Below are 27,627 nucleotides of genomic sequence, written 5' to 3' on the forward strand. Positions count from 1 at the left end.
TAAAATAATAAAGTAATTATATTTATTTAAGTTTTTTTTAGTACCTACAATGCGACTTTGAGTACCTAGAAAAGTGTTATATAAATTGCATGTAAATTGCAATGCGCCCACAATGCACCGCGATGCGACGAGTTGTTAGCTTGCAGATCGGCTATTTCCTCTACTTTTGTGCGACACTCTTGTATGAACAAGTTAGAAAGACAACACAAAAAGTTGAATTATGGAGATTCAAGGTTTCTGCCCGACATCAGCGATATGTCCTTGCTGGGAGAGGAGCCCATGGACTGTGTCCAGCAACATCTTCTTTGTACTGTCCCAGCCTGTAAGAGGAGAATCCACTGTTTTGGTTTAGCTCAGCCACACATGACATGGGAGAGTCCCAGTGGGACTATGTGTTTAAGTTGGACTTTTCCAAATGAAATTGAAAAGCAATATCAACAGTATTTCACTCATGCGGTGTGTGTTCCTCCGTGGTGCGACGGGTGACTGCGTCAAACAACAATTATTTTCCAAACTCCAAATAAAGTCAAAAGTCATTTATTGGTAAAGTGTGGCGTTATACTCTTCCTGCCTGCATATTTGTCAACAAAAATAGTAATACTAGCCGTAGATTTAAAGGCATAGTTCACCCCCCAAAAAATATTATTTTCTATCAATTACACACGCAGTGAAGCCTTGAATTGATGGAGATTTTTTTGTCGCTTTCCTAAGCCAATAATTTGATAGCCTGGGGTCCACCTATGTTTTCTATGGCATAGGCAGCTCCTGGCAGGATCCGCCGGATGAATCTAGACGCAGCTGCGCGACATGAGACTAATTAATTCGAGCGACAGAGAGAGAGAGAGAGGAGTGTGTGTGTGTACGGGTGTGCGTCAATTTAACAAAGGTGCAGACGATCAGAAATCAGCAGAGAGTGATGTTTGCGCTACTCTATGCCGAATTGAAGTGAACTCGGTCCCAGACTTTTTTTTTTCTCCCTGGAAATAAAAACGTATGGGTTTCCGAGGTTAATAATTTGATGACCGGGTGGCTCCTACCGGATAGGCTCCGTCGGTCATTCGGAATACGACGAAAACAAAACAATCTCCATGAATTCAAAGCTTCATGGGGTGTGTAATTGATAGACAATAAGTAATTATTTGGGTGAACTACTCCTTTAAGGGATGCAAAAGTAAATAGACGCTGCGGTGTGACTGCATAATAGAGTTACTAGTACTGCAGAGAGGGTGACACGGGGAGATGGTCCCATGGTCATGATGAATCTAATGTGTTCATTGTTGGTCACAGGGCACTCTGAATTAGCAGGTGACCAGCAGGTGAGATAGGATAACTAATAACCCTACCAGTTTGTTCAGGTGAACCACTGTGCATTTCTCTTAAATCCTCTGTCTCCCACAAGGATCTTTATCTGTACATTAGTTTGTGGTTGATTATGTCATTGTTAGTCTTTATCTGTCCTAATATAATGAAGGTCTAATGACCAAAATGTTTTTGTTTTTTTTCTTTATTTTCTTTTTTGCAAGTTCCAGACAGTGTTGAGTCTTTGATTTTATTACCAAACATTTCCTTTTATTTTGAACATTTGCACGGTTAGCAACCAAATTGTTCTACACGCCTGTCACCAACCTTTGATGTGTACATCGGCCTTCTTCTAAAAAAATAAATGGTCTTTACGGAGAAAATGTTAATAGCCGTGTTACACATTTTGAAGAGTACACTAGCCTACCTATGCCCTATCCTATATTATTAATATGTAAGTATATTTTGATGCCGATACTTTTGTACTTTTACTCAAGTCAAATTTTGAAGGAAGGCCTTTTACTTATTTAGTATTTTTATATTTTGTATTACTATTTATTTTACTTAACTGTACACGACTGGTCAGGAGCAACAGTGATGTGAGGACGTGGAGGACCTCAGAGAGTGCTACAGGACAACAAGGGGCTGGAACCATCTTTATTTTTTAGCCATTATTCTATCAATGAAGTAGCTTTTTTATAATTTGTTTCATTTTTTATATATCAATAAATAGATTTTTTAGAATATAATTAAATGTATTAGTATGACTATTGTTACCACAGATACGGGAGGTCGCTCTGATATCACCGCAGTGACGTCACAGGCGACATCGCCAAGACTATATCATGCCTGAATAGGATACCAAGCAGATTAAGACAGACAATAGCCAAACTAACTAACTAACTACTGTAACTACTTACAGCGCTATTAGAATCCTATTTTCAAGAATGACTATTCTGCTCAAGAGTAATTCTCGGCCCCATACCACGTGGCCAGACCTTGTGGTATTAAACCACTTAGGCCCCATTTCATACTTTGTACAACAGTGTCGCACAGAAATGACAACAATAGCCAATGTACAAGATCACAAAGCGTGACAAAAATAATAATAAATAAAATAAACATTTTGAAAAAAAAGATCAATTTCAGACATTTTCCCCAAAAATGTATTATTTTAATTCAAATTGATAATCTTTTTCTTTTCTTTTTTTGTGTGTATAATCTATTAAATCTATGGCGTACAGGGTTCAATGCCAGTCTCCTCACAGAACCATCAGTGTCCCGCATGCAGACTCAGGTGCAACAGTTGTACGCTACTTTCCCAACAAGCCTGGATGAACATTAAAGAAGCCCTGCTGAACAGGAGAGGAGGCTTTCAAGGCAGGGAACACATGAGGGGGCACGGCAGCCTGAGTCCCCACCGACCAGCAGGGAACACATGAGGGGGCACGGCAGCCTGAGTCCCCACCGACCAGCAGGGAACACATGAGGGGGCACGGCAGCCTGAGTCCCCACCGACCAGCAGGGAACACATGAGGGGGCACGGCAGCCTGAGTCCCCACCGACCAGCAGGGAACACATGAGGGGGCACGGCAGCCTGAGTCCCCACCGACCAGCAGGGAACACATGAGGGGGCGCGGCAGCCTGAGTCCCCACCGACCAGCAGGGAACACATGAGGGGGCATGGCAGCCTGAGTCCCCACCGACCAGCAGGGAACACATGAGGGGGCACGGCAGCCTGAGTCCCCACCGACCAGCAGGGAACACATGAGGGGGCGCGGCAGCCTGAGTCCCCACCGACCAGCAGGGAACACATGAGGGGGCACGGCAGCCTGAGTCCCCACCGACCAGCAGCAGCAGGTGAGCACTCCTTACACTCCCCCCCTCCCCCTATCCCAGGATGCTGGAGGCGGCCGTATATGTTTCACCCGCTTCAAATTGCCCTCAAGATGCACTGAATGTCAGTTAAAATCATCGGATTCTTTTTTGAGAGAAAGTGTCTGGCTCAATTCAATTGTGCGCCGTGCCAACATGGATAGCTGGCACGAGCTGCCTGCACACGTGCTTGAGAATGCACAGTGCCATTGATTGCACAATGAATATCGTCTCTGTCGGGTGGAAAGCTCTTATGTCCAAAACGATTACTTTTCAGGATTCAAATAAATATAAAATAGCTAAAGTAGCATATCTACAAGCTCAAAGCGTAGTACAGTTTTAAGCTTGTGGATCTGTTACTTTTGATACTTTTGTGTGACGCTGTACTAGACGGGCATGCATTTATGAAAAAACAGTAACACAAAAAGTTAAAACATGGAGATACAGTCAGAGGTTTCTGCGCGACAGCAACGATATTCAAGGAATATATAATCATGTGACCACCCTACAAGAACCAAAACTGGGAATGTGTGTGTGTGTGTGTGTGTGTGTGTGTGTGTGGCCGCCTCCTATCCCATCCCTCCTCCTGGATCACAGGATGTCTCGTACACCTGAGGAGCTCTCAGATGGCTCTTCTCAACAACAACAAGAACTAAGTGAACCGGGTTGTGCTGTGTAATGTAATGTATATCATGGGTTGTGGGATTTGTTTCCATGATGCGATACATCATACAGCTCGGTTTAGATACGATAAGGTTCTCAAAATTTAAATTTGGGCACTGTTCAGGAGGTGGTGCTTATACTTATACTTTTTTTCTAAAAGCTCACAACTCGCTTGTAGATCTGCTATTTACGTTTTTAATGATGTAGCCTACCTGATGATTTATTTATGATGTACCTCCACCTTCAGAGGTGGTTGTGGTTAGAATGTAGGGGTGGGACTAGCTCTGGTCCATAGCTCTAATGCCTTTTTATTAGAGGCAGGCAGAAATCTTGTATCTCCATCTTGTATTTTTTTCTTTTCTTGTTTTTTATTCTTTTCTCACACTAAATCGACACTAGCTCCCCCAGAGTTGTCGAAGTGTCCTTGAGCAAGAATCTGAAACCCCAATTGCTCCTGATGTGCAGGTTGGTGCCTTTCATGGTTTATTCCTCCGCCATCGGTGTATGAATGTGTGTGTGTGAATGGGTGATGTAAAGCGCTTTGGATAAAAGCACTAGCCTATATAAATGCACCATTTACCATTTTATCATTTACAATGCGTTGTGATGCATGTGACGTATTGTGAGCTTGTATATCAGGGTTAGTTTAAAAAATAATAATAAAAAAGGAACTGTTTTGGACATACAAGCTTTCCACCCAACAGCGATAATATGCTGGTGAGCAAAACCATTGATCTCAAGGGCCCAAGAGTTCAAAACTTTAATCCCTAGCTGATCCCTCGGTGTACGGGTAGCTCAGTCGGTAGAGCTCTCGCCTTTGGATCACAAGTTCTTGGGTTCGATCCCGGGCACCACCAACTCAGTGTATGAGGAGCACGGCTTGGGTGTGGCAAGTCGTGTGGGAAGTACTGGGAGCTGCTGATGGTAGGTGTGGTGCTCCACCTCAGCAATCCATGTCCCAGGGGTCTAGCGCATTGTTAGGGGGACAGACGCCCACATGTTATCGACTGACACCGACAATAAGCCACTCCTGACCTGATCTCGATTTTGGGTAGTTCAAAACAAAACAAAAAAACAGCATTGTTTTGGGATCACTTTGATATAAGCTGATCATAGAATTATCTCAGCAAACCATATGTAAATAAGAACTATAAGTTTGATGAATCAAATAACATCTTTAACACAAGATCCACAGGGATTAAAAATTGGAACTCTTGCCCTGGGAATTGTGATGCTACATTCTCTGTTCACTCTCTCAACCTCTGACTTCTATACGTATCACCTGTAGAAGTTCTCAGATTACTCCATTTTCAGCTGCACCGCGTATGACAATGTCACTCGTAATAGTAGAATAATAGACACCTATACACGTACAAGTTCCTGGGAGCACACATGCACAATAAACTGGACTGCACGAACTGACAACACTGAGGCCCTCTTCAGGAAGGGTCAAAACTTTTACTATTCTTTTAGCAGGGATCCCTCAGGGGCCTGTAATTAGTCCCCTTCCTCAGCCACAGACTCAAAGAGCTTTGGCCAGTCCTTTGTGCCACTAGCCATTAAGCTCCGCAACCGAGCTTGACCTCATGAGAACTCAAGACCTATCTATGCCTGTGTCTATTACTGACTTATACATATCACTGTTAAAAGACATTGACTACAGTATTATATACTGTGTGTACTTTCAATTCATTGTTCATAGTTCATTCTTTTATTCATTCATTCATACTGTTTATTGCTGACTGCTGAGCCATTCATTCATAATATGCTGCACAGTGACAACAAATAAGTTAGTAGACCATTTTACTCATTGTTGATAGGCTCCGCTGTAGGCCTACATGCATTCATAATTGCTGTTAGGCATATATAGTCACTCATATATCCAATTATACTGTTGATAGATAGACTGATCCATCCATATGTTCAGACTGCTGTTGTTGCTATGACACCTGATTTTCCTCTAATATAAACCTGTGTTCAGTATACATAACTACCCAGATACATAACTACACAATGTGTGTGTGTGTCTGTCTGTCTGTGTGCGTGCGTGTGTGTGTGTGTGTGTGTGTGTGTGTGTGTGTGTGTGTGTGTGTGTGTGTGTGTGTGTGTGTGTGTGTGTGTGTGTGTGTGTGTGTGTGTGTGACTGTGTGTGTGTGTGTGTGAGAGAGAGAGAGCGAGAGAGAGGGATATGGTGGGGGTATGGGTTGATAAGGAATTGTGTGAATCAAGCATAATACAATGTGGAAATTAAAATGTCTATTCCCATCTGTTGGTATTTAGACTGGCAGTGTGCTGAGATGTGGGGGGAAAAAATCTTTCCCACATTTATTCTCCAAGATAGACTTGGACAACACAGCAGAAGATTCACAGCCAACTGAGTAAACAGAGCAATGAGGCAAGCTGACTGTTTTACGTAATGCAGGCATGGCTTGTATGTATGCATCATTCTGACACATATGCTACAGGAAAACAGAGAAGAGATAGTGAGATACACAGAGAGCATGAGAGAGAGAGAGAGAGAGAGAGAGAGAGAGAGAGAGAGAGAGAGAGAGAGATGTGTATGTGTTTGTGTACCAGTTTCAGACATGGAGTTCACAGTTAAACCATTGTAGCATAAAAGGGCCGAGTAGTCTATGTTGTATATGATCTATCAGAATAGGAGCAAACTAGTACAGGAATGTCACAGCCTAGCAGCTGTATTCAGAACATAGCTGGCCTATATAATTCCCACTACAGAGTGAGTAAAATCACTCAATATCACTATCCATGTCATGCTATGCCAAACCTCATAGAGGGGGCTGAAATGCACAACAGTATTCTAACTAGTCTGTTGCTACATCTTTATCCAAGCCAGCAAGCGACGCACCAATTTTCTTTAAAGAAATCATCACCTAATTGGCCATGCATACTATTAGCTTACACTGCAATTACAGTGATGACAGACATACTATATACTATAGTAGGCCTACTATAGGCTATACTCCATTCATGTTTGTCCCTGCAATATGGACATCTAGATTCATTATTGATGCTGTGTTGGTGCTGCTGTGAAAGGGCGGGTTTTGTCGCACGGGCATAACGGGAGACAGACAGACAGCTCGGTCGTCTGCCAGCCCGAATCCTCGTCTTTCATCTCAATGTTCGACACGGTGTATAATTAATAAGGATTCCCCTGCGACCATTGATGCTGGAGAGAGTCGGTATGTATAGCCATGTAGCCCAAAACACCATGGATGCTTCAGGTGTGCGCTACCCGCAGTAAGAGATTTGCGATGCTGAGCCAATGCAGCGGCTATAGCCTACACGCCCCTTCGTGCTTTAAAACACACCGACACTCGACTCCCCTCGTCGACGGACGGGCACGTCCAAGTCAACACGTCTCGGACGCACCGTGGCATGATGAAACAACTTAGAATAGATTGAATTATTATTCGAATAGGAATCACCCTGGTCTCTATTCTAAATGTAAAAAGAAAAAAGAAAAAATGGGCAGATGTGTGTAAGTGTAAGTATGCGTGCTGCACATCTCAATTGGAAATACGAGCGCGTCCGCGACGTGCGTGAGTGCGGCTGGACACACAGGGTAGAAACACATTTAAGGTGGGTGTCCTTATCAACTTGAACGCCCATTCACATCCACGAATGAATAAAGATCACGTTAGTGCATCTACTGTTGTGGGAAAGCGCGTATACTTACGCACTGCCTCCTTTTTGGGGTCTAGAGCACTGGCGATCTGCTGCACATGGCCTATTTTGTTCTGGAGAACCCAGACCCGTTGGTTAGTGGTAATGATGTCGTTTTCCAGTTCCTGAAATAAGGAGCAGGCGTGCCGAGCCAAGTCGGACAGCTGTCGCAAGGTCCGGGACAGAACCACGTTACTGATGGAGCACAGGTCCTCGAACAGCTCCCCTTCATCATTTTGGATCTGGAGCCTGCACAGAAGCTGCGGCTCCACGATCCGTTTGGCGAATGGCATTTTGCACGCCGACGAAGACAGAATCCCCAAGTATAAATCCCCACCACCCTCGAAAAAGAGGGGGAGAAAAAATATCCCAAATATATCCACACGAAACCAGTGGTTGAGGCCGCGTTGTCCCCCGGCGTCAATCCAAAGTTCCACATTTCTCCTTGAGGTCCTCCATCCTGCTCGTGTCTGAGATCAGTCCCACTCCCCCCAGCAGGCTCACACACATGCAGTGGACTCCAGGTCAGTGCTGTGAGGATGCGTGTTGAGCCTGTGATCATGGACCGCTGGCTCCCTCCCTGGCCTCCACGCTCTCTCTCATATGTGCCTCAACACAGCATACACATACAGGTTGAGAAGGAAGAAACACACAAAACCCGGAGTGGCGAAGATGACTTGGATCGGGAATGTATTCTTAATAGCCCTCTATGCCTCCAGTCCACGGCACGCGCACATGCTTGGAAAATATATATAATAATAATCATCATCGTCATCATCAGTATTAATTTAACTCTGCGGTGTAAACATGGGGATATGAGGATTTTCTGTGCAGCCACTAGGCTAATACTGTATAATACATCTTCATTTCGACCCTGGATTTGCCATTGGATGAACTTCAGTTGTATTAAGTAATAAGTAATTTCCCTCAACAGTTTATTTGTTGTAGGCCTACAACAGAGTTTAAATAAAATAATAATCCAAAGCATACAAATACATTAGGCTACAGCAGGGAAACAACCCCCCCCCCCATCATTCCTAAATTATCACTATATATAGCCTAAATATATAAAATAAAATAATTAAATATACATAGTTTTTCTAGACTACCTTTACATATTCTTTGTAGTCTAGAAAAACCATGTAGACTATATTTATTGTGTGGCCTAGGCCAATATATCTATTCTTTGAAGTCCATTGAATTGATGTTTCCTGGATCATCCATTCAGTTTTGCTGAATGTGAGCTTCCAGCATGCTATGCCAGACAGTACAGGACAGTTGTTGTTGTCCGTTCATTTCATTATACATTGTGATCAGGCTTTGGGTTCTAGGCTTGGTATAGAGACTATACAGGCATGAACTGCTGCTCCAGCAAATCTGAGGGAAAGCACTACAGAGAGTAGTACACACTAAAAACTGTAGGCCTACCATTACCAATTATAATAAATAATGGTATAATAATTATTATAATAAATACACTAAATAATTTATTTAGTGCAATACAGCAATAGATAAAAGTAGTAGAAGCCTACTAAATATATTATTTGATTTATAGGCTAGGGCTAGGCTACTCCATTGTGAGCTTGTAGATCGGTTATCTTTGGCAAGCGACGAATATCAGGCTTGAAATTTGCACCTGCAGTCTATCATGCAACTTGCATGATGCAAGGCCTAGTACAGATATCCTTCCTATCCTTGTAGAACCATATTTCCTGTTTACGTTGTACAGTATATAGGCCTACTTGTTTTGAACTCACTATCTTCCAGTGATTTATTCACACGCATGACTTTATTAATAGCCTATCATTACCATGCACTCATGTGTCATTTAACAGAGCTCCTTAATTCCTCAGTTCATGCAAGAACTGTATTCAAGTTTATTATTTTGTGTTATGACTAAAGTGCCCCCCCTTGTGGGGAGTTAGTCAGTAATCTATTGAACCAGTACAGGGGCAGACCATACACAGCTTTTTAGAGGTTAATTAAGATAACATACTGTACCTAGGCTGTAGGTGATTTACAACAGTATAATGATTAACTACATTATAATGACATGCCTAAAATATGGATACCAGGTTGAAAGTGGTTATTAATATATATTTGTTTAAGGTTAAATCTCTATAAGACACTAATTGCTTCTGATGTGCTGGATGGTGCCTCGCATGGTTTCCGCCGCCATCGGTGTATGAATTAATGTTTGTGTGAATGGTTGAATGTAATGCACAATCTATGTAAAGCGCCTTGGATAAAGGCGCTATATAAAATGCACTATTTACCATTTATGTTGTGAGAGTAATCATTGCTATTTGCTATAGCGTGTTTGTTCAATAACAGGGGTCTCTCCCGCCTTTTAATATACAGGTGGGTTGCCAATTAATAGCTTCAGTGTGATAGTGTTCCAGTTCCAATTTTGTCTGCTAATTTATTTGTGTCATTACTTCCAATCTCACTTGTTTAATCTGTATCCTGTTTGAGTTCCCTCAGCTCTCTTGATTGGATAAAATTAGTATCCCAACCTGGAAATGCATGTTTACTAAAGCGCTGGAGACACAGGGAGGCCCCTGTTACTGAGCAACGACTCTATAGCAATGATTACTTTAATACTTATTTAACAAAGAAATGTCACTTACCGTACCTTTAATAAACTATGTTCTGAGTGGATAAGGATTCTTATCAGTATTTAATGCAAGAGAGTATATGAGTTGCAGTTTCGTTATTGAGTAGAACTAGTGTTATCAGATAAGGATATTGGAGGATTATCTACTTCTGTTGTTTCCTTGAAATAAATAACTCTTTGTACACAAAAACCTTAAAGCTGTACAGTGTCAATATACTGTACATCTATAAATGGGAAAAGGATAATGATATCTAATCATATTCCATATGAGTATAGTGTGCAAGCTTACATTTGTGAGGCAATGGAGTGTTTTCCCTGCCTTTTTTATTGTTGTGAAGTATTGTCATGACAGTGCTAACTGACTGTGGGAGTGCTGGATCAGTTTTAGACAATTTTCTCCTATGCCAAATGTCAGGCAAAACACAATTTGCGCTTGATCTCATATAATATCACGGTTGTCTACAGATGATTCAATGTAACATTTCTGTAGCCATGCTGTACAAAATGTGTAAAGGAAGTATTCTAACATGTGCTTTTATGGTGTCATGTTCACATCCAGTAAACCGAAGGATCAAGGCTACTGCAGAGAGTCTCCCTTCCTGTCTCTCACACACTCGCACGCACACACACACATACACACACATACACACGCACGCACGCACGCACGCACGCACGCACGCACGCACGCACGCACGCACGCACGCACGCACGCATGCACGCACGCACACACACACACACACACACACGCACAGAGCCACAATTAATTGTTTCCATTTGAGAATTTCTTAAATTGACCAGATCCCACAGATCAATAGGACTCCTCCACCATGTCAAGACATAGTGGTGACATATGTCATGTACACATGTTCACATCCAAGTCTGTGTAGGAAACTGGCATACACCCTCAATTATGACACTGTCCAAAGGCCAAGGTAGCGCAGGGTTAATGATATGGTATAACAGCAAACACAGAGCCCAGCCCTTCTCAGTGCGTGTGGATGGACTAGCAGAACTAAGATGTCTGTCAGGACCCTTGCATTGGTGCTGGCTCTGGTGCTGGCTCTGGTTTCCGGGGCTTATGGCCAGTCAGTGAACGAATCGGCAGGAGAGTTTCTGGCGAAGTTTGATAAAGAAGCCACTGCCCGTATTTACCAGTACTCGCTGGCATCATGGGCCTATAACACAAACATCACAAAGGAGAACTCAGACAAGCTGGTAAGTGCTTGGAAAGCATTCCAAAGTTTACCTGAAAATACTGACATGGCATAATTAATACATGTGGCAATGTTAATTCCGTGAGATATTCAAACAATGAAGTTGCTGTCTATACCATGGATGACTTGATGAGTACGATCTCACTCCCGGCTCCAGTCTGAGGAAGGGAGCATCTGGGGAAAGTTCTACAATAACATGTCAGAGGCGTCCCTGAAGTTCGATATCGACCAGATCACAGATACAGAAATCAAGCTGCAGCTCATCTCTCTGCAAGACAAGGGTTCTGGAGCTCTATCTGCAGATAAAGCTGCACATGTAAGACAAACACTTGCTGGATGAATTTATGTCTCTTTTCTTTAGAGGAATGATCTACTGTACATATAGCGCACAGTAAAATGCATTACACTTTCAGAATTAACATGTTGGATTTTACTGTCTATAGACAGCAGTTTCATGGACATGTTGTACTGTATGTTGTAGATTTAACCCCAGTAACTGTCTGTACTGAACTATACTGATTCATTCTAGTAGCTACATAAGTAATAATAAGCATGTACTGTACTATATAGTAGATATTGTATGCTAGTGATGCCATGCACTCTACTTAAAGATAGAGGTGTGACTCAACTACTATTAGAATATCACATATAGATAATTAATATATACTGTACATATCTTTCTCGCTATCACGTGGCCGTACGCCCAGCACAGTTTGTTCCTGTTCTGCATTCTCAAGATGACCTAAAGTGTAGCCCACAGCTCAAAGTGAAACATTTTAAAATGTGGCATTTTCTTTGATATTTACAGTTGAATAAAGTGATGAGTGAGATGAATACAATCTACAGCACAGCAACTGTGTGCCTGCTGGATGACCCCATGAACTGTCAGACTTTGGAGCCAGGTACGCAAAGCATTTATCAAGATATTATTACTTACAGCTAGTATGAGTCTGCCTGCTAGGGTGGTCCAAAGTCACACAGCAGCTTATAAATAACAAACCCACTGACGAAAGTAGTGGTTGGAGTAGGGGATTTTATGACAGTTATAAGTAGGCGATTTACATGAATCGGGACAGTAAAAACATATACCAGCATCCCAACCTTTCTAGGATCAGGGCCCACTTGAATCTCAAAAGCAATCGGTTGTTGACGTGTTAAGGTGTCAGATGGGTGGACAGCGTGCATTTTCAGAGCATTATTTTAATGATGATGATGAATCAATCGATTGTGTTCTAGCTTGGATCAATACCAACGCAGACATACTTTAAGTTCTTTATGTGGATCACAATGAAGATAAAGATTTATTTTTCAAGGTTTAAGAAAAAAACTACCATAGCATTTCTTCACATACAGTATATATATATATATATATATATATATATATATACACAGTGCATCTTGCGAGGGACAGGCCATTTGAGTCCGCTGCCAGTCCGCAAGTTCATGTTGCAGTCCATCACCATCTGCAGTCCGAGTCCCACTGTCCCACTACTCTATCTCTGTCTCTTACAGTCTGAGTTCCTTTGTTCAACCATACTACTTATAGAGGGAATTACCATTAGTGTGTATGCACATGCACACACATCTGTAGGTCAGTATGATTGTGTGTTGGCCTAGCCCATGTGTGTGCTGGAACATGGTAATGGCCAATGGTAAATCTGAGATGGCTCCAAACTGTCCATGTATGGTATTGGTAAACTGTGGCTGTGTGTGTGTGTGTGTGTGTGTGTGTGTGTGTGTGTGTGTGTGTGTGTGTGTGTGTGTGTGTGCGTGCGTGCGTGCGTGCGTGCGTGCGTGCGTGCGTGCGTGCGTGCGTGCGTGCGTGCGTGCGTGCGTGCGTGCGTGCGTGCGTGTTGCAGTATCTCTCTTGTATATGTCTGTACATGGCACATGGTATGTCTGTACTTAAACATGTACATATACAGTATGTGTAGGGCCAAGAGGGTGTGTGTGTGTGTGTGTATGTGTGTGTGTGTGTGTGTGTGTGTCTCTGTCTGTCTGTGTCTGCGTGCGTGTGTGCATGCGTGCGTGCGTGTGTGCGTGCGTGCGTGCGTGCGTGTGTGCGTGCGTGCGCGTCTCCTCCATGGCTCTCTGCCTGTGATCCATACCTAATATGTGTAATATATTGTATGTATATTTGAATGTCCAGATACTACACAAGTTCCCATGCTCTGGAGGGAAGGTCACAGAACAGTGGCCGGCCACATCACTCCTCAAAGCGGACACAGGCCGCTTTCGCTGGCCGGTGCTGAGAACAGACAGGACTGCCACAGCTTGTTTGTTGTTTTTAAACAGATTATATATGTGCATGTCTCCTGTCCTGTAATGTGGTCAAGGCCTAGAACATGTAATGAGCAGCAGCCAGAACTACTCTGAACGTCTGCATGTGTGGGAGGGCTGGAGGAGAGAGACGGGGAAGAAGATGAGGCCGCTGTATGAGGATTACGTTGACTTGAAGAATGAAGCAGCCAGACTCAATAGTAAGTATTGCGACAATTTTATTGTTATTCTTCTTTAACCGATTCACTGCCACCTGGTGGACGCAAGTGCCAATGCTTGACTGCCGACCCGGATATACTTCGTTTTAGTGTGATGAGGTTTGGGTGGCCATCTTAGACGCTGAATAATTAGCGTCAATGCAAGCGAGCTAAAATGAGGCCATCCTTGCTCTAGAAAGCGCCAATGTTCCAATCGGGATCACCGGATAATCAGAAAAGACCTCCGAACATCGCACGTTTTGTCAAAACCATGGAGAGCTCCGTAGATTTAGAGTTATTCAGCTTTTTAGTCCGCCTGTATACAAGAAGTGAACGGCACTGTGCATGCGCGAAACCGGCCTAGGATCGCTGAAGAAGTAGGCTAAAGGCCAAGCCAAAAAAATAAAAATAAAAAAATAAATCAGCGATCCGGTTTGATATCAATAATAAAGCTTATATGACGGAACTTTCCGCCAAAATAGGTTGCCGGTTGGATTCTATATGCCGGAATGTTCCGTCATGAGCAGTTTTTGTGTAGACATTTATTCTTAATACTAATTATTTTTCTCCCAAATAGTCATTATGCCAATGAATTCTTCCCCAGACATTTCTGTATTGTCACTACTATTGCACCCTCCTAGCTCACCTGCCAATGAGGATGAACCACCAGGAGGTGGGGGACAGATACTTTACCCCTCCACTCGAGCCGATCGAGCACACCAAAGTCATTATTTATAATATGTTGAGCACTGCACATGTACTGCCTTTTTCCTCAAGGTCAGAAAATGGGCTTATAATGCAAATCTACCACACAAAACAAGTTTCAAATGATTTAGCTACTACAGTCAAGCCTTTTTGGTAGTACATAACCCCATACATTTACAGAATGTTGATCATTTTTGATAAAATATCACTAATATGGTGCTGTGGGAAAAGATCACAAACTACCTTGATGTTTGTGCTTTGCGTACATTGTTTCAATATGTGAAAATAGATGGTTCTGGTGACTGATAATTGTCCAGACTGGAAAAGATGGTGTAATAATGGCAGCTGACAGCTACCAGTAATCACTAATCAGACAAATCTTCCCCAAAAAGGAAGGGATTTCATTCCCAGCACAATATAAGGTTCCTGAAAACCTGCATTTGTTTAACTTTTGTCATAACAACACTGACATGACATTTAGGAAAAGTACAAATATATCAAGACAGCAGCTTATGGCAGATGTCTGTTCCATATACAAACACGTATAAATTAGGTCATTTATTGGTATTGGCCTGTCAGCCCACCCATCCCCACGTGAAAATGAATGAATAAAAACATAATCTGTTGGACATTTTAAATCAAACCCCTCTCTCTCTCTCTCTCTCTCTCTCTCTCTCTCTTTTAAGATTTTGAGGACTATGGCGCATACTGGAGATATAACTATGAGACTCTTGAGATAGACGAAAAGTACAAATACACCAGGGAGCAGCTAATGGCAGACTCCCGTTCCATCTACGAACAAGTATGTCTAGTATTCATTCATTCTAATGAATTTGAGCTCTGCACAATTAAGACCCTCAGTGCCAATTCAACTCAAATTTAACCGAGGTCCATTTGGTTACATAACTGTCAGGGAGTCTACATTTGTAGACTCCCTGACTTACAAGTTGATCAATTAACTGTGTATGCAAATTGTAATGTAAAACTAAATATTCTTGAGACACTTTGGGCGTAATACATACTGTACATTGGTTGTAGCAGGAAATTGGCTAATTTATTATTGTTGTTCACAGATCATGCCCCTTTACAAGGAGCTCCATGCCTACGTAAGAGACAAGCTTATGGATGCCTATCCTGGCCACATTGATTCACAAGGACCTCTGCCAGCACACTTGCTTGGTATGTACAGTATGTTGTTGAGGCTGCAACTTGTTATTGGAACAATGCTTTGGAAATGACTTCATACCAGCTCCATGGCTATCTATTCCGGTTCCTCATACATTATTCTTGAGTTTGGATGTACACCCCTGAACCCAGGGGTGGCAACATTTTAATATATAGGTCTAGTGTTACAAATTTGAAATAGATAGCTGCGTGAGGCAGCTTGATATACAAGTACACCCCCTGAACATGACACTGTGACTACAGTATGTCGCAGGGACTTACCCCCAATCCAACTCTTGATGCTGAGTGCCAAGCAGAGAGGCATTGGGTCCCATTCTTATAGTCTTTGATATGACCCGGCCAGGGATCAAACCCCAACCTCCGAGCCTCAGGGCAGACAATCTAACCACAAGGCTACTGAGCTGGTAATTTCAAAGCATAGACAGCACTGAATACGTCATTGAAAAGGAGAGATCTGAACATTGATATGATCCATCCACTTCAACAAGCATACTTCTCCTTCATCCTCACTCCACGACTTACATTATTTATATATTCCCTTTGTTAAACTAAATTAGATACCGTTTACTAACGGTATGGTATCATTAAACATTAAAGTAAATCCTATATAATAAAATTGGTTAAGCCTTAGGGGAGGGACGGCATCAGCTCCATATGTGGGCACAAAAGGGGGAATGCCCATAAATGGGCATATACTGATGACATCGCCGATGTCCATGTATGGACAGAAAAGGGACAAGTGCTAACAGATACAGAGATCGGGCCATATATGTGTGCATACACACTATGGGACTGCACCTTCCACAAGAAGGTGTCATGGGACTATAACGTCAAATGATCTGTGACATTTGTACTGTTTCTTCAGGTGACATGTGGGGGAGATTCTGGACCAACCTGTATCGTCTCTCTACTCCCTTTCCTAACAATACAGATATTGATGTCACCGACGCTATGAAAGAACAAGTAACAAAGAAATAACACACACAATTAGAATATGCATGCTTGAGGTAAAAATATAAATGTTGTAGCTCGAGTGGTTATGCTGATAAGTAAATTACGACTAAAGACGGATACAATCTTGATTTTCAGGGCTGGAATGAGACGCGGCTGTTTCAAGAAGCAGAGATATTCTTCATGTCTGTGGGCCTGTACGAGATGTTTGACACTTTCTGGGACAACTCCATGTTGGTGAAGCCAACTGATGGTACGAAGGTCGTCTGTCACCCTACAGCCTGGGACATGGGCAACAGATTGGACTTTAGGTACAGTCATTTAAACACACCCACATGCACACCAGTGACACCACACACCGTCAAGTGTTAACAGTGACACATTATCTATAATACAATACAATGCACAGTTACTGTATCATTTGATATTTGAGTTGAGAATTCAGTTTCTCAACAAAAGACACTGGCATCGACATGACAAGAAAGAGACACTGGTGCCTATACCTATTGACAATTGCAGGGGTCAGGGCATGCCAGGGCATGCCATTTGTTTTAGGGGCAACGATGGCCATGGCCTTCGTGGCTTCCCTGAAATTCCTGCCCACTGTCTAGGAAGGCATAACGACTAAATTGGGGAGGAAAAAGGGCAAAAAGGAAAATGTATATATACACACACACACACACACACACACACACACACACACACACACACACACACACACACACACACACATATATATATATATATATATATATATATATATATATATATCGTTGAGGGATTTTAGGGCATAAATCCGTGCTATTAAACACCCTTTACGTCTGTGTGTTGTTTCGAAAATATTGAACCAATGGAAAAACCTCTATTGGACCCTCAAAATGTCTGCTAAAGCAACTACCGTAACTCCGGTCCCCCTCTCATGTAGTAGTTGTTGACAATATATAAAGTTACAACACCAACTTTGATGAGGCTGTATTGCTTTGTTTTAAAAATACAAGGCTTTCTTAATTTCCTGATTTTTTTTGGAGTTATGAGGTTTCCTCCCGACAGCAGAGATATATGATATAATATGATGTGCACAGAATCCCAACAACTCTCATATTTCACTATATTCTCAATCTACATTAGTATAGCGCAGTACAAATTTCAAAAAGAGAATTCTTGGAACAATTATGTTGATTAGCCTGAGTCAATTCGCCCTGGCCATAAAGATAACAAAGGTGTGCATGTTATTATCAGATATCGAACGATACTCCTTTGAGTTAAATACTTTTTGTAATGTTAAGATCCTTACGGTCCGTTTGGTTCCATTTGTGCACTCTTTGGAGTGGGGACTTACTGTCATCGACTACTAAATTAAAAACAGAGTTGATTTGAGGGCATACAGGGCGGTTTAAAGATTAACTTTTCAGGGAATTGAAATCTTTTGTAGCACCTAAAGAGGCGTGCATGGCTTTTATCATTAGATCTCATTTATTTGTGTGTCATAACTGATATTGCATCACACCATATAACCGCTGACCTTCGAACACCTCCGGTGTTGTTCTCAGGATCAAAATGTGCACCTTGGTGGACATGGATAACTTCCTGACTGTGCACCATGAGATGGGCCACAACCAGTACCAGATGGCTTACCGTAACCTGAGCTACCTGCTGAGGGACGGGGCCAACGAGGGCTTCCACGAGGCCGTGGGAGAAATCATGTCTCTCTCTGCAGCCACACCCAAACACCTGAAGGCACTGGGGCTCCTGCCTGCTGACTTCATTGATGATAAAGGTTGAGTTGCTAGCTAAACCTGCACATTATCAACGCACATCATGCACATAACCTAACAAAAGGCGGTGGGACCAGGAGTTATTAGACTTTGGGGCATGATGTATAGTACGTCCAAACCCCATGCCTGCTGTCCTCCTCTGACTGTGCCCAGGATAAAGGTATCCCTGAAGCCCAAGGACATTTGGGGTAGACAATAGACATTACCACACCGGCATACTCCTCTGTACTTCAGAACACCAAGTAGCAAACACCAAGGTCCTGGGCTCCCTGCCAGCCATATTCCACCAGCCATATTCCACTGAACGTTGTCACGTGAGGACAGTACAGATGTGTCATACTCATGAGTCATACCATGTTTCCCCACATACTGTAGCTGTCAGTGCAATGCTTCTGGAGTAGGCCAAGCCCTCATTAGTTATTATGTCCTTAATCCTTAAAGCCTATATACTTTGCTGTACATCAATTGTCTAAAATAACCACTATTTTCACAGAATGTTTGCCTATTTTTGCCGAATGTTCATCTGTTTTAGAGGGAATACGGATTATGACCTTCATTTGGTTGAGTACAAGATGAGATATACTGTACTCTTGATAAGGCAGAGGACGCAAGGTCTCAGTTGGCTGTATGATGGTGTTAAAATGTAAAAGAGAAAATCTAAAAAGTATAAGATTTTGTACAGGGCAGAGGCATACGGTCCCTAAACCCCTTGGTTCATCATTGGTTTTCATTGAAATGTCATACACTGTATCTTTTGCTTTGCGTGAATGCAGAAACTGAGATCAACTTCTTACTGAAGCAAGCCTTGACTATTGTGGCCACGCTACCTTTCACCTACATGTTGGAAGAGTGGAGGTGGGAAGTCTTCCAAGAGAAGATCCCCAAGGATAAGTGGATGGAGAAGTGGTGGGAGATGAAGTATGTATTGTACCATAGCCTCTGGAGAATGTATATGGTTCTTCATGTTTATCTCTATTTGTAATCTCTATTTTTGAGTGGTGCAACCACTCCTATAGACAGCTATGTGTGTCCCTGGGTCTGTCCCTGGGTCTGTCCCTGGGACAGTTATAGCGTTTGTCCCTGGGAACGTTATAGCGTTTGTTCACCACCAAGTGTCACTGTTGCACAGCCTAACACACAGAAAGACACACACAGGCAGTACAGTACAGTACAGTACAGTACAGTACAGTACAGTACAGTACAGTACAGTACAGTACAGTACAGTACAGTACAGTACAGTATGTGTATGTATGTATGTATGTATGTATGTATGTATGTATGTATGTATGTATGTATGTATGTATGTATGTATGTATGTATGTATGTGGTTCTGTACAAGTACAGAACCACTCACTTCAGACGGGTCAGATTTTTTATATATAATATTATATAATAATAATATTTAATTTAACTAAACATTTCTTCAGTTGTATTTAAAGTTGGTGTAAGTGATATTCTTTTTGTTTAAATCAAGTGTTTTTTGTGTGTGTTTGTTTTGTTAAATAGTCCTGTATTCTGATAGTAGGCCTAATCATTACAGAGTGTTTGTTTAGTGCCAGCTCTTTAGTAAACAGTTACACTAATACATTTTCAGGTGGGTCACCAATTTCATCCAATCAGGAGAGAGTGCCCATTTATCAGCTACAATTGTATAGTATTAAAGTAGTATTAAATCACTTTCATTTTCACTTGTTTATGTATGGGTTCTCTCTCCTGCCCTGATTGCATGAAATTGGTATCCCAACCTAAAAAAAAGAAAACAAAGGGGGAAAAAGCTGGAGAGATTGAGAGACCCCTAGCTGTTACTGGGGGAAAGATAATCTATTCTATAGCAAAGATCACTATGGGAATACAAAGCTAACACTTACTTTAACAACATCAAAAAGGTACCTTTGAAGTACTTTGTTTTGATAGGCGCTATCATGTGTCATTATAAGAGTCAGATCTGTTTTTATTCGCAAGTCTTTGATTACAGAATTGGCCACTAGATGTCAGTGTTGACAGCTAATGTTCTCTCGCTCCATCAGGAGGGAGATGGTTGGTGTGGTGGAGCCAGTGCCCAGAGATGAGGCATACTGTGATCCACCTGCCCTGTTCCATGTCTCTGGAGACTACTCCTTCATCAGGTACAGTAGCACTAGGCCTTTGTAGGGGTCCATTTGGAACACCCTCTGAATCTAGTCTGAGATGATGCTAGGACAGGGGAATGGTTTCCCACTCTCAATATATATGCATTCGGGGTTGGGCATCAACTTGATTAGACTCGTGAAAAATGTTGTTGAGTGGTGCTAACCACTCCTACACGCAGCAATGTGTGTAGGTATGTCTGTCTCTGTGTCTGTATGTCTAAGCACAGAAGTACCTTTCTTTCACCACCAAGTGTCACTGTTTCACAGCCTAACACACGCACGCACGCACGCATGCACGCACGCACGCACGCACGCACACACGCACGCACGCACGCACGCACGCACACACACACACACACACACACACACACACACACACACACACACACACACACACACACACACACACACACACAGTACAAGTATTATCAGATCTACAAGCTCACCGTGCAAGTACAGTACCTACGAAGAACAGTACAGTACAGTACAGTACAGTACAGTACAGTACAGTACAGTACAGTACTACGAAGAACAGTACAGTACAGTGCAGTAATACGAAGTACAGTACAGTACAGTACAGTACAGTACAGTACAGTACAGTACAGTACAGTACAGTACAGTACAGTACAGTACCACTCACTTCAGACGGGTCTGATTTTGTAACAATTTGTTTCTCAAAAATTGGGAGGTCTTTAAGATTATGTTCTGGGAGAAAGTTAGGTAATTCAAGACGTTCTAATTATTATTAATAATAATCAAAATAAGTAACTAATAACATACATTGATGGACTATTGCATTCTGCAAATATTGCAACATTGCATGTTTAGTTCCAGTTTGTGTGACTATGCTATGCTGTATGTGTGACTATGCTATGCTGTATGTGTGACAGGTACTTCACCAGAACCATTTACCAGTTTGTGTGACTATGCTATGCTGTATGTGTGACAGGTACTTCACCAGAACCATTTACCAGTTTGTGTGACTATGCTATGCTGTATGTGTGACAGGTACTTCACCAGAACCATTTACCAGTTCCAGTTTGTGTGACTATGCTATGCTGTATGTGTGACAGGTACTTCACCAGAACCATTTACCAGTTCCAGTTCCAAAAAGCCCTTTGTGACGCGGCAGGACACACAGGGCCCTTGTTTAAGTGTGACATCACTAACTCTACTGCAGCAGGAACTAAACTGAGGTACACATGAACCCATTATTAAGACCTGAGGCCCATTCTACAAATGCCTGAGTAGATTTCTCTTGCTTGCTTGTATATCTGCTATATTTTTTAACACTAAAATCTAAAATGACACAGAAACTTTCCCTGTTTTAATGGGATTACTTCCTTTCTTTTCTCCTCAATGCATTAGTGAAACAGTTATTACTTTTTGATGATGATATCGGTGGTAAACATTTGACTAGTATGTCAGTAATGTCACTTACAGTAAATTAGCCTATAATACCTTTTTTACCAAAAATGTTTTGCGGCTTTCGCCTTTATTTTATATTTTTTATAGAGGGACAGACAGTAGGCTGACAGGAAATGGGGGAGAGAGATGGGGGGGGGGGGGGGGGGGGTGACATGCAGTAGGGGCCGTCTCGGATCGGGAGTCGAGCCCGCGGCACACTGCCAGGCTCGGGCTGCTGGCCAAGGTGCCTGGACCGCTGAGCCACGGCCCAGGCCAGCCTATAATACCTTTTGATTAGCTTTGACTCTGACATAATAAATGGTAAATGGTGCATTTATATAGCGCCTTTATCCAAGGCGCTTTACATAGTGCATTACATTCACCCATGCACACACACATTTATACACCGATTGCAGCAGAAGCCATACAAGGTACCAACCAGCACATCGGGAGCAATTTGGGGTTCAGTGTCTTGCCCAAGGACACTTGGACATGTAGACAGGAGGAGCCGGGATTCAAACCGTCGACCCACGGATCATTGGACTACATGCTCTACCTCCTGAGCCACAGTCGCTCAGGAGTAATACGTCAGGTTGAGGGACTGTACATCTGACACCGTGACCTGCAGCACAGGAGTCCCCCAGGGGACTGTGCTGGCCCCCCTTCTCTGTACACGGCAGAGTTTAGACACTGCACAGAGATGTGCCATCTGCAGAAATTTTCAGACAACACCGCCATCGTCATGTGCATCAAGGGGGGGAGGAGGGGGAGTACAGGAAAGTGATTGAGGATTTAGTGGACTGGAGTCATCTGAACAGGCTCCAGCTCAATGTCTCCAAAACAAAGGAAGCTCCTGCAGATGTTTTATCAGTCAGTGGTCTCCAGTGTTCTTTTCTATGCTGTGGTGTGTTGGGGAGGGAACGCCAGACAGAGGGACACAGCCAGACTAGACAGACTGATTAAGCGAGCAGGCAAGGTGACAGGGACCAAGCCTGACTCTGTGGCAGATGATGTAATGTATTTTTATATGTTCATCATGCTCTTTTTATTCTGTATGTATGTTTTTACACTGGAGCTGTTGGACAAAACAAATTTCCTTCGGGATCAATAAAGTATCTATCTATCTATCTATCTATCTATCTATCTATCTATCTATCTATCTATCTATCTATCTATCTATCTATCTATCTATCTATCTATCTATCTATCTATCTATCTATCTATCTATCTATACATACATACTGTAGTCGTAGAAAGATATACTGTACAGTACAATCCCAGTGTTAATTTAGCCACTCAAACCCTGTACGCTATACTAAACATCTTTGCTGAAAATAATAGCAGATCTACAAGCTCAAAACATGTTCAGAACCAATGGGACACTTGTCATGTCCATCAGTCCTGGACTGGCTACTTATCGTGTCAAACATATCCGGTGGGCCAACCCGTAGTGGGCCGGCCGGGTGGCTTGAGGTGGGCAGGTCTGGGCCAAATGTTAAATTAGTTGTCTGTTTCATGTAGTTGTCTGTTGGTTGTGTATCATTTATGTTGTTCTGTATTATGGGCTTACGTATTTCAAGTATTTGTAGCGTGCCTCGGCCCGAAAAGTCGGTAGAGTATCTGCGCGCTGGTTGTGGTGGGCCATGCTGGGCCAAATTCGGCCCTGAAATGTCAGGGCCGAATTTTTCTGTCTCAGTCCAGCCCTCGATCTATAGCCCCAATATAGCTCCAATTGCACACTCTTTGGAGTTAAATGAACACTAATGGTTTTACTGTGTATCATATCTAAACCTCATAGGTCATTATCGTCATCATCATTTCTTCATCAATGTCTTATTTGCTCTACTTTAGGGACATGTTGGAGCTAGGAAGATCAAAATCCTGGACCAGAGCACTAGAAACGATCACCGGAAATGTCACAGGGATGGATGCTGGCCCACTGTTGGAATATTTTGAAGACCTGCGTGTGTGGTTGGAGGAGAACAACAAGCAGAACAACAGAACAGTAGGCTGGAAGACCACAATAGATCCATGTGAGTCTCGCTGATTACAATGACACAGGGGTGGGCAACTTTGACGATGGAGAGGGCCACTATATTTCCACACTCACTCCAGAGGGCCGCATTGCATATTACTGTCGTAGCAAAAATAGCCGATCTACAAGCTCAAAACGCGTCGCGCTGCGACGCGTTTTGACCTTGTAGATCAGCTATTTTTGCTATATTTGAATTGAAATACTGACTTATTTTTTGCTTTTCTTTATTAGAAACCTGAAAAGTAACCTTTTTATTGATTTTCAAATGGATTTAATTTTAGTTATGATAACTTTATGAACTAAATACAAATTGTACACAAAAAGACAATACTACTAATACTAGTCGTTAAGTACTAGTCCTTTAATACTAGTCATTAAGTATATTTAAAGCAGGTTTGGAATTGCAACAGCTGAAATCAATACTATATCAGTATTCTGATATTAACCTGCGGGCCGCATTAAGTGAAGGTGGGGGCCGCATGTGGCCCACGGGCCGCCAGTTGCCCACCCCTGCAATGACACATTGATAACACCACTCTACACTTTGCAATCTATACAGCAGTGGTGGAAGAACTACTATGATTTTTTTAGGGAAGTAAAAGCAGCAATACATATATTATACAAAAGTAAAAGCACAACATTGGCATCAGAATTTAGGTTCAAAAGGGTCAATAGCAAAAGTACACATTTCAATTTTTTTTAAATGCAGATCTACAAGCTCACAAAGTAGAAGAATCAAATCGAAAAAATGGAAATATGTATAAGTAATAAATGTCTCAAAGTTGTACAGTACTTGAGTAAAGTACATGGTTACTTTCCACCACTGCTACATTATATAGGTTCATTGCAGGATGCTGAGGGAGTAGTTTCATTCTGTTTTCTCTTTCTCTTCCATGACTGAGCTCTGAGCTGTCCAGTAACAAGTTGAAATTCAAAAGTCTATCATGTGGATCTTTGGGAACGGTGTGGCTCCAATGATCTCGTTGATCTTGGACTTTCATGTGGCTATGACGTATCCAGATTTGGATGAAATTAAAGTTAAATAAATAATAGTAATACAAAAAATATTGGAAAATATGTGGAGGTAGTTCGCCTACCGGTATTGACAATGTACACAAGAAATGTACCGCACTGATCAGTCCAGCGGTTTGCAAGATTTTCTCTGAACAAGCACCCAACACTGACCGAGAGGCGAAGTACAGAAGAACAGACCTATGCCACATTTCTATCATGACAGAGAGTTGGATAATCTACACAATTCACAACTTGGAAGTTACAGAGATTGAGAATCAATATATATATATTTTTTTATCTCATTACAGATTCAAAAGATTCCTACAAAGTCAGGATTAGTTTGAAATCTGCCATGGGCGATAAAGCTGTGAGTACCTACTGTATTCCTAAAACTTGGCAACTGCTCGCTTCTGCTATAAATATTCAGTGGGTTGTCTCTGAAATGTTTCCCTATGTACAGTAATCATGGGCACAATATACTGTCAATTCACTGTCATTCTTAGCAAATGACGGCACCTAATATATCGCAACGGTTATCTATCGTAGAGCAGTAACTTGCATTCTGTTTGATATTCTGCTAAATCAAATACTTAAACTGTGTTCATTTATTTTGTAACTCCAATTGTACTGTGTGTATGATCTGTTTCAGTATCCTTGGAATGGCAATGAGATGTACCTGTTCAGGGCCAATATGGCATACGCTATGAGACAGTATTACAGCCAAAAGAACATGAACATACCCTTCACGTCAGTACCAATTCTGATTACATGACCACTGGAAATGATGATGTACAATACAGTAATTCTACAGTAATTCCTCCTCATCCATCCATAGTTTCATATCTGCTTTCCATTTGCACCCACAGATCAGAAAACATCCATACCTATAAAGAGACACCCAGGATCTCTTTCTATTTCGTGGTTACACACCCAACAAGCGTGTCTACGATCATCCCTAAGGAAGACGTTGAGGCTGCCATAAAGTAAGAACATTTCTGTAGTGCATTTATTTAAATTGGAAGTGCTATTCCTTATTTCTACTGTAACATAACAAAAACTATTTGGTGGTCACTTATATCTGATCACTTATACACTGATGAAGGCTGGATAGCCGAAACGTTTGTCTTCCATTATGCAAAACTAAAAACTAAAAGATGCATGCTGTGTGCGACCCATTATTGTTGTGGTCACTTATATCCAAAGTGCCTTACATTGCTATGACATTGGCTTTATGGAAGATTCAACTTAGGTCTCATAAACATGTAGCAGTTGGCAAAAGGGTATCTCTTTGCCAAGAGTGATTTACTAGACTGAAAAGCCTCAAGTGCCCTTTATTATGTCCAGCCCAATTAGACTTCTGCATATAGAGAATGAATGGGTGTGGTCCTACTACATTAAGGGACAATTAATACATTTTTAAAATTGAACCTAGATTGTCTCGTGATCGCATCAACAACGCCTTTCGCTTGGATGACAAGACGCTGGAATTCGAGGGTCTCCTAGCAACGCTTGCCCCACCTGTAGAGCAGCCGTTTACGGTATGGCTGGTGGTGTTCGGGGTGGTCATGGGAATCGTGACCCTAATGGGAGTGTACCTCGTCGTCAGTGGCGTCCTTGAACGCAAGAAGTGAGTCTGTACTCAAGAGGCACATGGAGAAATTGTACACATACATATGCATTGTTTATCACCATATAATGCTAATACACAATGCATGCTCTCGCCTAGTTTGTAGTACTGTATATGACCAGCTATAAAGCTACATCAGTTTACTGACATAGCTGTCAGACTTCAATGACATAGACATTTCAGGTAGGTATGAGCCAGGAGTGGCTCACAACCTTGAGACTTGATGAGACTGAGATCTGTTGTCAGAAGGCCTGACATATTATACGTGTGTGTTTGCAGGAAGGCGGCAGCTCAGGGAGCAGTGGAGAACCCCTATGACACCACCGTAGACGGCGCTGCCAATAAAACCTATGCGAATGACGAAGGAGAGCAGAACGAGTGCAGATTCTGATTGCAGTATTGCGTGATTTGCGTCTAAACTAAAGCACTGGTTCTCAAACTTGTTCAAGTCAAGGACCCCCAAATTGATCTGTATTTGGCTGTGGAACCCCCATTAGAAATTGTTTTGTGCCAGGGACCACCAGAAGTGAAGATGTATGTAAAGACAAAAGACAAAATGATTAAACTTTTTTCAAATGAAATCGCAACGCTGTGATGCTGCATTAACTACCTTTGCTGGGGACCCCCTGGATCCCCCCAAGGACCCCTGGGGGTCCCCGGAAACCCACTTTGACAACCAATGCTCTAAAGTCCTCAGTGTTAATGAATCTCTGAGAGTGGACCCGTAACAGTCCATTGGGCTACATTTGTACACTCTCTGAGTTACAAATGGATACATTAACAGTTGAATGAATGTGTGGGGGATTGTCCTCTATAATGCATCTCCATTTTTAAGAAAGGGCAGTTAATGAAAATCTCTTTGCCTAAACTGTCTTGTTAATGTACTGTACATACAGTAACTGTAAATTGTGTACAAGTTCAAAGGTATTTTGTAAGTCTCAGAGAAATATAATATAAGTAATTTTGCCTG

General features: G+C 42.2%; 2 protein-coding genes across 2 annotated transcripts in view; one reads left to right on the forward strand and one right to left on the reverse strand.

Moving 5' to 3' along the window:
* nhsb (Nance-Horan syndrome b (congenital cataracts and dental anomalies)) overlaps positions 1–7,814 on the reverse strand; it is a gene marked incomplete at both ends in the record, with an annotated part of 83,460 nt that extends 75,646 nt beyond the window's left edge. The window contains one exon of the mRNA XM_079496725.1: positions 7,535–7,814. Within this exon, the coding sequence (XP_079352851.1) occupies positions 7,535–7,814 (280 nt within the window). The remainder of the gene's footprint in view (positions 1–7,534) is intronic.
* A 3,341-nt stretch (positions 7,815–11,155) lies between these two features.
* On the forward strand, positions 11,156–27,048 carry ace2 (angiotensin I converting enzyme 2; the record flags this gene model as incomplete). Its single annotated transcript, XM_079496352.1, has 18 exons — positions 11,156–11,353; positions 11,510–11,668; positions 12,161–12,254; positions 13,689–13,832; positions 15,221–15,336; positions 15,608–15,713; positions 16,585–16,682; positions 16,809–16,981; positions 18,221–18,447; positions 19,219–19,363; positions 20,473–20,571; positions 21,648–21,770; positions 23,833–24,014; positions 25,339–25,397; positions 25,680–25,777; positions 25,897–26,013; positions 26,463–26,657; positions 26,937–27,048. 18 exons carry the CDS (start codon positions 11,156–11,158, stop codon positions 27,046–27,048), a joined length of 2,445 nt encoding a protein of 814 aa, XP_079352478.1.
* Positions 27,049–27,627: the final 579 nt, after the last annotated feature.

Source organism: Electrona antarctica (assembly GCF_951216825.1).
Source record: "Electrona antarctica genome assembly, chromosome: 3".
NCBI lineage: Eukaryota > Metazoa > Chordata > Actinopteri > Myctophiformes > Myctophidae > Electrona > Electrona antarctica.